Source organism: Astatotilapia calliptera, chromosome 8, assembly GCF_900246225.1.
Source record: "Astatotilapia calliptera chromosome 8, fAstCal1.2, whole genome shotgun sequence".
In the NCBI taxonomy this organism is placed as follows: domain Eukaryota; kingdom Metazoa; phylum Chordata; class Actinopteri; order Cichliformes; family Cichlidae; genus Astatotilapia; species Astatotilapia calliptera.
This window is the reverse complement of record NC_039309.1, coordinates 6591447-6607199: the sequence shown is the minus strand read 5'-3', so window position 1 is coordinate 6607199 and position 15753 is coordinate 6591447. Positions and strand designations below refer to the sequence as shown.

Below are 15753 nucleotides of genomic sequence, written 5' to 3'. Positions count from 1 at the left end.
CAAGGTTGCTGCTCAGTGTCAGCTACTCCATGATTTATAGTACCTGGTTAAACTCTTACTACGCATTTCAACAATGCAAACTTTGTGCTAATCTGTATACTGTGGTGTACTGACTAGCACAAGCACATGGGTGTGTTGGATATAATTACAGCATATTAATATTTTGTTTAAGAGAGTTGTTATCCTTGTGCTAATCGGTATACAGTAGCCAAATATATGTCTATAAAACAAAATGTTAATACACTCGAAATACATTTATGTAAATAAATTCCACAAGTGTAGTCATGAAGATTTTCTCATTTTTGTAGCTCTAATGGTCTGTATATACATTATATATTAAGTTATAAATTAAACTTAATGCAGATCACATGGGCCGTCCAGTCTATAAAAGCTGATTGGCCAGCTTTTATAGGCGCCTGCAACCTCCACTTACAAACTTTTACTCTGTTTGCATGTTCACACTGAGGCTCCACTCAAGGAGTGGGTTGTAAAGCACCAAAGCAGGCTTACTGACTGCACTCTTTGAAAGCAGAGCACCTGTTTTGTGTCCAGTATGGAGTGAACTCTACACACTTCTAAGTTCTATGTTGTCTCCGTAGTAGACAATATTGAACTGCTCTTTATGGCTTTTAAGTCTTCATATTTCTGGTATTATTTTCTTTTTTTCTCGTTAGAAATTATAATAACAAAAAATCTACAAAACGGAAGGAGCAAAGATGTTTAGCATTTTGCAAATGCTGGTTTTAATGCCTGAAAGAAACTGAAGTAGATTGGGAGCATTTCCCAAAGGGATGGTTATGATCCAGTCTTTCCCTGAACATAGACTTTACTTGGGAGGACAGCCCAGGTATTTTAATGGCCACCCAAGTATATTTGGGAAATCATTTTAGCGTACATATTTTTATTTTTTCATCCTTCTGATGCCATTGCTGTGTTTTACTGATGGAGAGTCCCCCCCCCCCACATTTATTTTGAAAGTGTAGTCTCTACAAATCAGCTAGCACTGGCCCTTCCCTACCGATAACAAAAACTTGCTGATTGGAAGTTCCTGTTTCCCTCGGAGAAAGGTCACGGCACCTAAAGCTCCCTATTGTATTTGCACCTTTCCCCCTTCAGCAGCTGCATGTGTGACTCCACAGAGTTAAACTTGCCACAGATTAGAAACTACCCTCTTGTGTTTGCACCTTTAACACCTTTATTCTAAAAACTTGGTGCATTTTTTTTTAGAATAACGTGAATTCCCATTGACTGAACCAAATTCTCAGCCCTAAGCCAGTTTATTGAATCAGTCACCCCTGACAGACTTTGCAGAGCCAATTTAACCTTCTTGCGAAACTCTAAACACATTTTCACTCACTAAAGAACAATTTTGCACAGTAATTCACTTGTAAAGCTTTATGCCAACCACTGGCAGCAGAAGGTAAACACAGCTACAGCACAGGTGTCATTTATTAAACACAACAGCTCAAAATTGTTCACACTTGTTACTAATGGTGTAATTTAACCAAAAATATCCCGGTGAGAGTGCTGTACAGCCAGCTAGGATGAGTTTGAAGGTTGATGCCAGCTGTGGATGGAAGCAATCTCAGAGGGAGAGGAGGAAGACGAGGAAGGTCGAGATCAGTAATTTCAGTTGAAATTTGAGCCACTATGATGTACTTAGAAGTGTTCACTATTGCTTTTTATTTAGCCAGTATAATAGTTTCATGACATTTGCAGTCATTTGACAAGGTGTGATGAGAAAGTGACCTCTTTCAAACGAGATATGCGCTCACCAGACACTTTAGTAGGTACACCTTACTGGTAGTAGTTTGGATCCCCTTTTGCTTCAGAACGGACTTAATTCTTAATGGCACAGAGTCGGCAAGGTGCTGGAAACATTCCTCAGAGATTCTTGACCATATTGACATGCTAACATTGCACAGTTGCTGCAGACTTGTAAGCTACATAACCCAGTTGCGACTCTTCTGTTCCATCATATCCCAAAGGTGCTCTATTGGAATGAAATCTGTTGACTGTGGAGGTCATCTGAGTTCAGTGAACTTATTGCCATGTTCAAGAAACCACTTTAAGATGATTTGAGCTTGATGACAAGGCGTGTCATTCTGTCATCAGAACGATGCTCAGTTAGTACAAATATCCCCCACAACATTACTGTTTGAAAATCTGGTTTTATGTTGTTAGTTAACTTAACTTTATAGTTTTTGCTAAAACACATTTCTAAAACCAACATCTAAAGTTAAGTGCCTTTAAGTAACTCTCCTGCTGAGGGTCCCTACTTCCTCTGAATGAATAAAGACCAAAGGATTATTTTAAGGTGGGTCCCAGATTATGTCATTATCATCTCTTGGTAAGGGGTATCTTTTACAATTAAGAGTATATGGTCAATGTTCCTAAAATAAGTTGATCAGATATTTCTGTTGTAGTGAAAAGTGTGTACTTTATAATGCTTTGACTTTTATTTTGTAATATTTTGATCCACATAACTTTATGCTGAATTATTACATTTTAAAAAGTGCTGCAATTGCAGATTCTCTCTATGCTGCTTCTCCGGTGCTCCATCTATACAAGTAACCCTATAAAACTGTCAGCACTGAAAGCTAGAGGATAAAATCCTGATGCCTCTGTGTGACAGCAGATTTCCTAAGACTGCTACTGTTGCCTGCCGCAATGAAAAATGTCTGATGCGGAAGAAATATTACTCTACATCTCGTCTTGCAACCTGTGGCTTTTGAGTGATGAGACATCAGAAAATGGGTGGCTGCAGACTCGACACGACCCCACACTGACCACTGCTCATGTTTGGTCTCCTCCTCAGCTGGAGTGCCACACATTCCTGCTGCTGGAGGAGTGACTGGCTGACCGAGGGGCATTAAAGCCTTCAAAGCCTTTCCCAGACAAAAACAGTCTGCTCACATTCACAATCAGCTGACACAGTGGACACTGGGGGTGGTTTTAATATTACTTGCATTCCGTGCAGTGTTTTTGTGTGTGCATGTGTGTGCGCACATGGGCCTAAGTGGATGCCTTGACTGGGTGCTGGGCCTCAACAACATTGTATTAGTGATTTCTAAACAAGAGTTGCATGCATTTAATTTGCTAATGTATCATATTAGCTTGCTATTTCAATTCAGCTGTTTTTACACGTCAGAAAATGCCTCAGTACTCTATATCATCTGATATCACATGAGATATCATGTAGTAATATAAAGGTATTTGGCACATTTAATCTACAAGGAAAATGGCAAATTCTGCCCATCCACAGAATATTTGTAAACCATAATATATTAAGTATATTATGTCCATCAGCCCCTCTTTATAGTTGTCACAAACCCTTCCACTACCATTAGCTGTTATTGTCCATTTATCTTCAATTAGGGAAGTGGGAGCATGTGGAAGATTGTAAAAGCTATAGCAGGACTGGAGGCTTTAAGATGCTAAGAAGGGGTCCTGGTCTTCCTGTCAGCCCTATGACCCCCCTCCTCCCCTTTTCTTTTCTCTTTCCCCTTCTAATGTTTGAGGCCCCCAGTCACTGTGACAACAAAAGGGAAACTAGGACTGCATGAACATGACGGGGGCTTTAAAAACACTTTGAGACCCCATGTGCTTCGCCTAGAAGAGCGCCTGCATAGTTTTAGTTATCTTGAGGGATTAGAGCTCATTCTGGGGAGACTGAGGGCAACAAATGGACTCAGTGATCAGGAATAAAGACCTGTGGAAACCAAACGTAAGGAGGAGACTGAACTAGAATGTCTTGCCTAGTTGTTGCATAAATATTCAAACTTTTTATTGCAAAAGAAGTATTAAAAAAGGTTTAGGTTTAGTATATAAACAGTTTGCAGTTGGGAGATCTCAAGTATGAGCACATCGTCATCAATCTGTGGCAGTTTAACATTCTTGGGTACTTTTACATAAAGTAAAGCTTTCCCTTGGGTATAGGTTGGACAAACAATAGATGTTGCGCAAAAAACTGGCATTATTTCTCATGACCATCAGGGGGCGACTCCTTCAGCTGCAGAAATTTGTTAGACTGTGTAGAAATCTGAGGAAGAATATCAAGTTTCTCGATTAATCTGTGATTTTTAGGGTTTCAATCAGTAATTTAATGTCTCATTTAATACAACATGATGTTCACTTTTAAAAATTATAATGCCATCTACAGAAACATAAACAAACAAATAAAGTAGGGTATGGTTTAGAGTGCTGCTACCTTGTGATCAGAGCATGATAAAGGTAAATGTTAAAGCAGCACTAGAGAGAAGTGTTTCTCTGCCCTGAAAGATTAATGTATTAAATGCACATTCTTCATGACTATCTTATACAAAAAGATTTATTGAACCACAAAACACTGGCAGCCTTTTTAAGTTAACGATTTTTCTCATACAACTTATTTATTATGAAAATGCTTGGTATAAGATGAACAAAGATTGCTATGAATTGTGAGTCATGTAAAGCAACGAGTCAATATGGAGCTTCAAATAATCATATGTCCCCTTTTAAAGTTTTCACAGCAAAAAAGATTTTAAATTTGTGATGCAGCCGGGTGAGTTCACTAACTGGTGCTTTTTAAATCAGCCTGGAGGAATTTTCTCATTGAAATAAGCTGTAGAGTTTGCTGGAGATAATCTTCTGGGGTTTCTTTAATCTCAGTATTAAGAAAGGCAATTTTAGGTTTGAGGCTTTCTTTTTCTAATAGCAGTTACTCAGTCATTCTCATTCCATGCTATTCACATGGGATTATTTGTAATAAATATTGTCATGGATGAATTAGTTTTATCAGTGTATAGAGAAATCACATGAGATTAATCCTCCTGGCTCTGCCTCTGGGGACCGTTAAGTCTGATCCGCAACACCACATGTTGCTCAGGCTGCTATTCATTTACTTTTCCTTCATGCTGACACTGATTGAATTTTTTTTTTGTTTAATGGAGTTTCAATTTGAAAGTCCATTAACTGACTAACCAAAGATGATCAATGGACAGATCCCAGTTGCCCATAAGCTAATGGATTTTTGACTTTCTAATAGCAGCAGTGTGATGTAATGTAATCAATACTTTTCTTGTTAAAGCTGTACCACCTCTAAAAGTTTGCTATGTGAGAGTACCAAGACACACTAAACATATTAACAGACATTGGACTAAAATGCTCTCTCATTTCTTTGCATTTTCACTGTCTACTGAATATACTAACATACAATAGCACCAGGCTTGTCCTAGTCACTTCATAATGAGCCTAAGAAGGGATCAGCCAGGTTTCCACGGTGCTGATTAACATGTGGTAATCACAGTTGAATCACAGCAAAAGCCTTAAGAAACCTGTGAACTTGGTAGGTTGGAAAATGACTTGGCACAGCTGTTTGGCTAGAAACTCTGCAAGCCTACTTCACAATAAGTGTCAACGTTAAAGGTCAAAAGGTTGGTCGAGAGGGTTATAGTTAGTTTATGCAGCCATCCAATTATCCAAAAGGGGTCGGATACAGCAGCTTATCCCAGCTGCTATGGGCTAGTGCTTCACCCATGACGGGTCACCAGTCTTATCACGGGGCTATCACAGAGAGACAGACAACTGTTCACACTCAGCCAATTTACAATCATCAGATAACTTAACATGCATGTCTGTGGACTGTGGGAGAACCAACACAGGCAGAGAGAGAACATGCTAACGCCACACAGAAACCCTTCTTGCTGTGAAGTGACGGTGCTAACCACTACTGTACTACTGTGCATTCTGTTTTAAGTTTTTTTTTTTTATTTTATTATAATTTTCTTTAGCTTTTTTAATATTTATTGCTATTTTTCGCCCAGACCAAGTACAAAAACACTGACCCTCTGATGGGGGTAATCCTAACCCTATATTGTTAACCTGGAAGAACAATTTAATAAGAACAAAAATGGTTACGATCTTAGAGAGTTCATCTTATAAGAAAAAAAAATAGAAAATGCCTTGTAATAGATTTAGAACTAGCTGATTTCCATGATCACCGCCTGGGCGGGTAATAATAATTAATCAGCTATAAAATATCAAAATATTTGAGATACAAGTAGATCAATTTGATCAAATTATAAAAAAGCAAAATACTTTTTTTTTTTTTGTTTTAAAACATGGCAGGTGTCATGATGTGTGGTATGGAGAGGAGCCAGATGCAGGGCTCCTCCTTTATTTGACTTCTCTGGAAACCATCAGGAAGAGCAGAAGTTAAACTAGGAAAACATGACACGCACAAGGGAGCACATCAAGGAACAAAAACAGCACAGAGCTAGACAGACAAACACTAGGGAGGAAACAGGATATATGCTACAGACTCACAGGTGGGTTTTTTTTATTTTTTAAACTGGGGTTTTCTACTTTTATTTTGAAATATATATATTTCTCACGTAAATGCAAAAAACTGATGTGGAAACATTGGCTATTAATAAGCTCGCAAACAATAACACAGAACCATGTTTGTGATGTCAGAAACGGAGATAAAAGTATCCTCCTTTTCCACGTAGCTACATGCAATTCAACTTCTGAACATCTCCCTATTTGGTGTTAGCTTTAAAAAAAAGAAGAAAAAAGTTTTGAGTGACTTAAAACACCGTTTACATGTGGTCGAAAGGCCTGAGGCCTTACTAGGGATTAGAAAACAGGTGGGAAAAGAGACATGGGTGCATGTAAACAACACAGGTGGAGACAGACAGGGAGGGAGGAAACACACACACACACACTAAACCACACACAGAAACAAAGGACACTGTGAAGGTTAGAATATAAAATCATAACAAGAGTCACAGCAATATCACAGAAAACCCCATAATGGTAAATCATTACAACACCCTTGGACCGCAACGGCTGATTACCAAAAACGTGTGAGTGACGTAGTGAAAACTGAATTCCTGTCATACTTTAAATGACTTCTCTGAAACTTAAGGCGACGACACACCCACAGGTTGGATATCCTGACAGTCTGACTCACTGTGATGATGTTTTTAGTCTACAAGAGGCTCCGTTGTTGGTTTTTGTACACCATGATCTCATCATCAGGCGTCCTGTTGTCCATTGTTCTTCACGCTCGGCTGCTGGGCAGCGCCGGGAATAAACTGTTGATATCATAGTCTGTTGTGCCTGCTGTTATAATGTCAACATTTACCACCAGACGTTTGAAGGAGTGAAAAAGTAAGTCTGTCACGCTTTTTAAAAATTGTTCTCTGTGTATTATTGCCTTTACTTAGTAGCTTTAAACACCCACTGCAGAAGTACCATGCCAAGTTCAACCTGTCTCCTCTTCTCAGTGTTTTACCTTTTGTGGTATTATCCACAGTTATGAACTTTTCAGTTGTTCCTAAGGCTGATAAGATGTGTGGAGACAGTAGCCTTTGTTGCTGTCAGGGAAAAATGCCAGCATGTTACAAGGCATTTTACATCTCAAATGAAGAGAGACCCCTTCCTTGTGCTGCCCCATGCCTCAAGCCCTGTTTGTGCTGCTTGGATGGATATAATGAATGGCCTGTCCCTGGCTGTCTGTGTGTGGCCCACCATGGTCTTGTGGGATATTTGTATCCTTCAGTCTACTGTATATCATCTCTGTGTTGTCTGTGTCATAGGCACTGTGAGAAAAATTCCTTGAAAGAAACCCTGTGGGGAGATTTGAATGCTGCAATCACTTCTTGTTAGGTCTTAAAGAAAAACATGCCAGTTCAGCTCATTTCTTTAGTTGCTGAATAAGATCAATAAATATTATAGCAACAGGTTTTGACACAGCTATTTGAAAACACTATTAACGAAGCCTTTGATAGAAAAATGCTATGATTATCATGTTTTGCTAGTTTGCACTCAGACAGTGACTGATTTTTGTCTTTAAGTACTTAATATTCGACTTGATTTTATAAGGCTTAATATAAGACCTTGCCCTTACTATGACAGTTATCACTGAAGAGTCAGTCAGTGCTTCACACCAAATAAGATGAAATGACTTTAGAGGGGAACATGCAGTTGCAGTTTTCATCTACTTGCTCAGCCTCCTGATCCTGAGACCCTCTTTGAGCAAGGGCCTACAAGGTTTTTGAGAAACTTCTTAAAGGATATGCTGAAACTTTAACCATAACATGTGAACACTTGTGTCGTTTCTCCATTTCACAGCCTTGAGCTTCAGTTGAGAGTGTGAAAAAAATCACTATATTAAAAATTGTTTTGATATAGAAGGAATTATGGTAAGAAAGTAAGTGCGCTCCAGCTTGCTTTAACCAACCACCTATATTACATGGTGGAAACTTACCCCCCAGAAAAGTACTCTTTGAAGTTTTCTTCAGTGAATGATCAAATATACATGTCTCTATTCATCTACGTCATAGACATGAAACTGGTGCAGATATGCTGTTGGTTACATAAAAATCTCACTGAACAAAAGTCTGATTTTAGCTTCAGATTGTGACACTTGGAGTCGGTGTAAAATTGATTTGGCTGCAGATTTTAAAAGGTTAAATGTGATCATCAGCTGTGAAAATTTCAAGTGGATAATTCCTGTTTTTATTAAGTAATGAGGGCAAAAATAATGTGAATTAAGAAGTGCAAAATTTAGATCCACTCCTATGTAGTTGAGTGATTGTAAATCATTAAATATTCATAGTATAAAGGTTAAATTATGCATGGCAAAAAATTAAAGCATGAAGCATCTGATGGAAATGTTTTAAGATTTAACAGATTTTTCTATAAGGAATCACCTATGAAGGGCTTTCAGAGGACTTGAGACTTACTCTTAAGCCAAAACAATGTTTTCATGGTGCAGCAAATGGATAACTGGAGCTCCACAGGATGACAGTTGTTAATTTTGATTCATTTACATATTTTATTAACCTATTTGGCATTGGTTTGTTTTTGCCCTAGCACTCATCGTTGTTTTAGTGTGGGGGGGAAAAATATTTTCTCCAGTTTTGTACTTCAGTCTTGTTCCGTTTGGACGAACTTTGGAGTGAGATGTCAACAGATAAAGTGGCCTAGCATTGCCAGTCATGTGGACTCTGTATAGATCTGTTATGAAGTGTGAGATGAATTTGAAGGTTGATGTCCTGGTAAATCTACTGTCACCTTGAAAGACAGATTGTGGATACAAGCAACTGAAATGTCCTTCCTCTGACGGGTGACTGAGGAGTTTGGTCATTTGGGAGCGGTACAGAGTAGATGATACTGTGCATTGAAAGGAGCCAGTTTGAGTGGTTTGGCCTCCTGGACACCTCATAGTGAGCTTTTCTTGGGCGGGTCTCACTGGGAGGTGACTGAGTGGATAGATTACACCTCTTGGCTACTTGGAAGAGATGGAGGAGTTGGCGAGGGAGAGCGAGGTCTTTGACTTGCGCTCATTTCTAGCTCCTATTAGAATGATTTTATCCTGAGAACAGAGTAACGATTCTTCTCTATTTGAAATCATACAGGGATTTCTTGAACATAAAGTATGCTGATGTAGTTATTTTGAAGTTTGGGACAGATTTATTATGAGTGTCCCTCTTTGAAACCGTCCCCATGACAGGGGAAAAAAGGAACGCTATCAGTCTGTCACTATTTAACACATTCACATTTGTTCTTTTTCAGCACGAGTGACCTCTCTGAGCTGCCACCATGGCCCTGGTTCAGCCTCTACCTGTATCTGCTGAGCCCCACACCCCAAGCCTGAGTGGAGGAGCTCGCAGACGACACCCTTCTGCCCCTTCCCCCCCCATCAACGCGCCACTGGCCACTCTGGATCCTATGGGTTCTGTCGGTAGCCTCATCACCACCCACCCTGGTCCCTACCAGGACCATCGCCCAATTGTTGAGCTGGGAGCCAGAGTTCGACGGCCCACACCAGGAGTTTCCCGCGTGGACTCCGAGTCGCCCCAACAGGATCTGTTACTGCAAAGCATTCCCCCAGTCAAGAAACAGAACTCCACGACGTCCAGCAGAGGGCTGGAGAAGGAGACTGGGAACGGGAACTACACATATCTGAATGAGGACTACATAGGTGACTGGAATGACAGTCATGTGACACCTGGCAGCCCAGGAAGTGAAGTAGACGAGATTAAAGAAGGATTAAATGGAAATATTGGAGGACCTCCTCCTAAACTGATCCCAGTGTCAGGAAAACTTGAGAAGGTGAGTGTGTGAGGCTCCACAGTGCATACCATATATGTGGTCCATATCATTCAGTTTTGTCCGCCCTATAAAGACTCCATTTCCCAGAAGCAGGGCCTGTGTCACATAAAACATATTTTAACTACTTATTCACAGCTTTGTTTAGGCTTAATTTTGCTTTGTAAAGCTTTAGATTATATCAAATTCACTCTTTTTACTTTTTACTAGAATATGGAGAAAACAGTGCTGCGGCCCACTGCCTTCAAACCCGTCATTCCCAAGAGCCGCTCCTCGATGCAGTATCTCTCGCCTCGCCATTGTGCCAATGCGCCAGAAAGCCAAAACAACCTGAACCTGCTCAGCCCCACCCACAGAGATGTGTCGCCCTCCTGCTCTGAGAAGCGTAGCTCCTATAGTGGTGGGCGTAACGCCGCTGGTGGTAACAGCCAGTCTTGCTCATTATCAGACTCTGGACGCAATTCCCTCTCTAGCCTGCCGCCTTACAGTGCTGCCAGCTACAACCTGCCGTCGGGGGAGGCTTCCGCTGGCCACCTAGAGCCCATGAAGAGCGCCCCGCCAGTGACTGTACATGGACACTCCAACTCAGACAGCGGGCGATCCTCCTCCAGTAAGAGCACAGGCTCTGGGTCGATAAGTGGGCGGGGGCAGCCTCTGTCTGACAGCGGGTCTGGTGGGCGTTCTCCTGGCCCTGTGGAAGGCTATGAGGGGGTGGTAAGGGATCTAGAGGACAAACTGAGGGAGAGAGAGCTGGAGCTGCAGCAACTCAGAGACAATCTGGATGAGAATGAAGCTGCAATATGTCAGGTGAGACCTCCAAACAAAATATCCAAGCAGGACATTTGCTTTATCTAAACTTACACAGATCTGAACTTTGACCTCTCTGCCACTGGTTGTTCTGCTTTACAGGTTTATGAGGAGAAGCAGAAGCGCTTTGAGCTGGAACTGGAGGAGCTGAGGCAGGGCTGTGCCACCAGGATGCAGGTTGCCTCTCAGAAAGCCCAGCGTGCACAGCAGGTGCTTCAGCTGCAGGTTAGAACCTCAGACAAGAATATTCAGTGCTGGCTTTTGAAAACAAAGCATTGTTTTAAGTGTATCGCTCTCTCTCTCTTTTTTCTTTTCATGGCTGCAGGTTTTCCAGCTCCAGCAGGAGAAGAAGAAACTTCAGGAGGACTTTGCTCAGCTTCTGAAGGAGAGGGAGCAGCTTGAGGAGCGCTGCACCTCGTATGAGCATGAGAAGATCCAGCTGGGCCCTCGACTCGAGGAGACCAAGTGGGAGGTGAGCGGATGTTCTTTAAACTCTTCTATAATGTAGTAATAAGTACATGAAATACATTTGAGTTTTAAAGTGTATTATTGTGCCCTTTTAGTGATTTTTTTTTTTTTGTGCCACGTCTCATTCTTCATTAAACTCATCACTGCTATAAGAGCTGTGCAAATCAAATCACTAATTTAATGTCTTGCTGTAATCGTGAATGAAATGAAATTAATGTCATCCAATGAATTTTAGTGATAACAAAAAAATACTTTAAAAAAAAGGCTTCTTTTAAAGAAAAATATCCAATATTTTATAAGAAAAAGTTCAGTCAGTTCAAAACGTAAAAGTAACTATTTCATGGTTTATATTAATTATTCTGACTGATTTTGTGTAAAATACAAATCCTTTCTAAAGTTCAAAGCAGTCTCCACACCTTCTTAACGATTCTGCAACATTTTAGTGTATTATTATTCTAAAAAGCGCTATATACTTAATATTTGTACTTAATTTTGGATCTAAAATAATTACCTGCACACACAAACGTTAGCCTCTCAGACTGAAAACTGTTTGGTTGTATTTTATGACATTTTCTTCAAGAGAGAGTTTCTGAAATGAACCATTTTCACTCTTTTCTGACATTTAATTACTGATCAAATCGATTGTCTGCATAAATAAATGTCAGTTTGATTGATAATGGGAATCATTGCACTTATTTGTTTAAGTAAGATTGTTTAAGAGCTTGGGTATTGTATTAAAAATTTCCATCTGGAAAACCAACTAGTGACAAGCTGCAAACCTTTAAAGTCAAACTTTTTACCTCTATGGATGAGGTCTACCTCATTAAATCTGTAAATAAGACAGTAAATAAAAACCACCAAACAGCAGGTCAGTGACACAAATGTTATTTAGCCTTCTCTAAAATCTTTCATCTATAAAGCACAACAACTCCTTTATCCATTTTAGTAGTAGTAGTAGTACCATCTAACCTTCAAAACCAACAGAGCTCTTTGTCGACACTTCATTGACTGAATTTCCCTCCTAAATGCTTCTCTCCACTCAGGTCTGTCAGAAGTCTGGGGAAATCTCGTTGCTGAAGCAGCAGTTGAAGGAAGTGCAGAGTGAGTTAGCTCAGCGTGTGGGGGAGATCGTCTCACTGCGGGGTCAACTCAGGGAGACTCGTGGCGAGCTGACCAACACCCAGGTGCTGCTCCAGGAGGCCCACGGCACCATCCGAACTCGAACACTGGAGCTGGAGGTGTGTGAAAATGAGCTTCAGCGTCGCAAGAGCGAAGCAGAGCTACTCAGAGAAAAGGTAGGACGCCTGGAGGGGGAAATGGCTCATCTCCGAGATGCTCTGGTCAATCAAGGCCCGGGAAACAGACAGTGTCAGGTGTTTCAGGAAGCCGAGGAGCAGCTGCTCGCCTACGAGAGCGACGAAGCGAAGGCTCAGCGGCAGAGCAACACCGAGGCGCTGCAGAGCATGAAGGTGCAGATGGACAGGATGAGATCCGAGTTAGCTTTTGAGCGTCAAAAAGCTGAGCAGCAACTGGGAAGCTTTGAGGAGGAGCGCAAGATATGGCAGGAGGAAAAGGACAAAGTAATTCGCTACCAGAAGCAGCTGCAGCAGAACTATGTGCAGATGTATCGCAGGAACCGAGAGCTGGAGCAGCTCCTGCAGGAGCTCAGTTTGGAACTGGAAAGCAGAGATGATGATGAGGGCAGCGGCAATGAGATCAACTTTGATGAAATTGCCGCAACAGAAATTTGACCCTCGTATCTGTCCTTTGATTGTGTTTCTTTTTTTTCTTTTTTTTTAAATTTTGCACTACTGTAAGCTAATTGTCTTTCCTCCTTCATGTTCAGACAAGCATAAAAGTACTTAAAATGTAAAAAAAAAGTGGTGTTTCACACCTGCACCGCTTGATTTCTGCTTCATTGGTCTGGTCTACAAGTCTCACTTTAAAGCCACTGACCTTTAATTAGTTGTTAGCCCTCCACCTCAATCCTTTGCCCTTCTATTAATGTCTGTTAGTATTAACACCGACCAGATATAAGCATACGAGCCCTGGTCCTCTCACGCTTTTCAAAGTTCGTGGGAGATTTTGTTTGTGGGTGACTCACTTCTCTCATTCTCTCAACCTTTCGCTATCCTCCCCCTGTGTTGGTTATGACTCCACCTTCCCTGCTGGCTTTAGCACTCCCACTCTGTGTTAGTAGTCAGCTCTCATTAGTGCAGTTCATTTAGACGGAGCCCACGCTGTCGTCAGTGATTGTGGGATACCACACAATCAGGATGTCATGATAAGAGTGAGTGAATCAGAGCCTGGTGCTAATCGCTGACAGGTCTATCTTGTTGTTTTCCTCAGAACTAGTCAAGCTTTTATGCTAACTGTTCATGACCAACAAGTAAACTGTTGATCGTTCTCTACTTATTTTCACTGTAGCAACAAAAAACAAAACCCTAGTTTTTTTGTTGCCCAAATATGTTGTTTCTGGACATGTAATGATCTTGGAAAACAAACTTAAGGCTTCTTAAAAATGCACTCTGATAGTTTGGAAATACAAAGTGGACTATTAGTCTTTATTTATTTTATTTTATTTTTTCACATTTATACTATTACAAGGTGGATGCTCATATTAAAAATGGCCAATTAAAAAAAATCTAAAAAAAAAAATTAGGTCAGCATTTGAGCAAGTAATCCCTGTGAGCCAAAAGCTCTGGCTTTTTAAAGTGCATGTCCTTAATATAGTCATATCTGGCACACATCAGCCCCAGCCACCTACTGTTCACACCTTCTGTTAGCGGTGGGCAGCCAATCAAAAGATCGCTTAGAGCTGCCTTAAGGCCCAGTATGAGATATTTGACAAGTATAACCCCAGGATTAACACTCGGTACAGCTGGAGCTGATTGCATCCACTTAAGACAATGCTTGTAGTTTCACCATGCTGCGTTCTGGTGTGATTTGAAGGTTCGCAAGGAATGGCAAAAAATTGTCAGAATTGACAGAGACATTCAACCAGTGTACTCCCCAGAGCTCGTAATGTGCACAATAGGTTCCCCTTATCCCTAAATTAATGGAGAGGGTGGAAGCCGTGTCATCAACATCTGTCTAGTCTTAATTCACAGTATTTAACAATGCCTGGAACAAATATTACTTTAACACCACTACACATATCAGCTTTAAGCTCGCACAGACACAAACATCTGTGCCACAGTTATCTCAAGATTGGATTAAATAACTCTCCCGGAGAGTAGCAGCAGAACATGAGGATAAAATCTTCCAAAACCTTAACAGGACAGTAACTTCATGATATCATTGCTTTAAAGATGATATTTACCAAAAAACAATGTCCCAAATCACTTCCTGTTTACTGTTCGATTTATAGTTTTTCTGCACCATACAGTGGCTTTAATTTCCAGATACGGAACAAAAACAATCTCCATGTCATGTTTACCTCTTTCTGTTACCAGTGCTGTAGTACAGTCAGTCACATCTTATTCAAATCTACGCTAAAAAGTGTGCTCACTCTTAGTAAAATGCTGAGCATGTGTTTTACGGGTGAGAAATAGCCCAGGACTCTGAAACTGAAGCAGCAAAATGGAGATTAGCCATGATTTATTTACTTATGTACACCTGTGCATAATCGTCTTGCTGTTTTTGCAAAAGCTAGACTGTCTTCATTTTGTTAGTGTTTGGTGGAAACACCGTTAACTTCTCCCTTAAGTTTAGGATCAAACTATTTTGGCTTTAAAGAAATATGACATCAGGACAATATGGATGATAATTTTGTCTGGTAATAAATCAAGCGCACCCCTGTCCTTTACAGCAGTGCAACTTCACTTCTATCCTAAAACCGAAAACAAATTCACCATTCAGTTCAGCTTGAACTAAATGGAGAGAGACAAACAAGAGTCTTTGGTCAACAAGCTCTAACTCCAGAACATGTTTGAAGTGAAAGGATCATCAGTGTTTGCCTGCAAACAGGATCTCTGAGGGTTTCTCATCTGGTCCTCTTTCAGTGATGGTTAACCGGATGTTTGCTGGTTATCTGCTACTGCTCTCCCTCTGGTCCAAAGAGGAGCAGCAGTTTTTGTAAGTTTAACTTAAAATGCACCAACTAGCCTGAAGGTCAAGGAAATCCCATGTGAAAAGCCCCCTTTTTTTTTTAGGTTTAGCAAATTCACGGTTTTAAATCATCAGTAATCATGTTAAATAATCAGGATTGCAAGATTTTGTCCAAAATTATCATGATTGTGGCTTTTGCCTAAATCGAGCAGCCTTATTTTGTGGTTGTGGACCTGCTGCTGAGCATGCAGAAGTAAATAAGGGAGAGGTTGTCAGTGTTGGGAATTAGATGCAGTGTTTTGGATCTCCTCAAACATCCAGATATTA

General features: G+C 40.6%; 1 protein-coding gene across 3 annotated transcripts in view; it reads left to right on the top strand.

Moving 5' to 3' along the window:
• The window catches only part of LOC113028147 (leucine zipper putative tumor suppressor 2 homolog), a 41686-nt gene extending 27702 nt beyond the window's left edge, over positions 1–13984 (top strand). For 2 of the 3 annotated variants that reach the window (XM_026178178.1, XM_026178179.1), the window contains 5 exons: positions 9565–10104; positions 10312–10908; positions 11011–11133; positions 11234–11380; positions 12420–13984. In XM_026178178.1, the coding sequence (XP_026033963.1) occupies positions 9592–10104; positions 10312–10908; positions 11011–11133; positions 11234–11380; positions 12420–13127 (2088 nt within the window). In that variant the 5' untranslated portion in view covers positions 9565–9591 and the 3' untranslated portion in view covers positions 13128–13984. Of the gene's footprint in view, positions 1–6947; positions 7156–9564; positions 10105–10311; positions 10909–11010; positions 11134–11233; positions 11381–12419 lie in introns of those variants that run through there. The other variant, XM_026178180.1, reaches the window with a different exon arrangement.
• The last annotated feature ends 1769 nt before the right edge of the window (positions 13985–15753 follow it).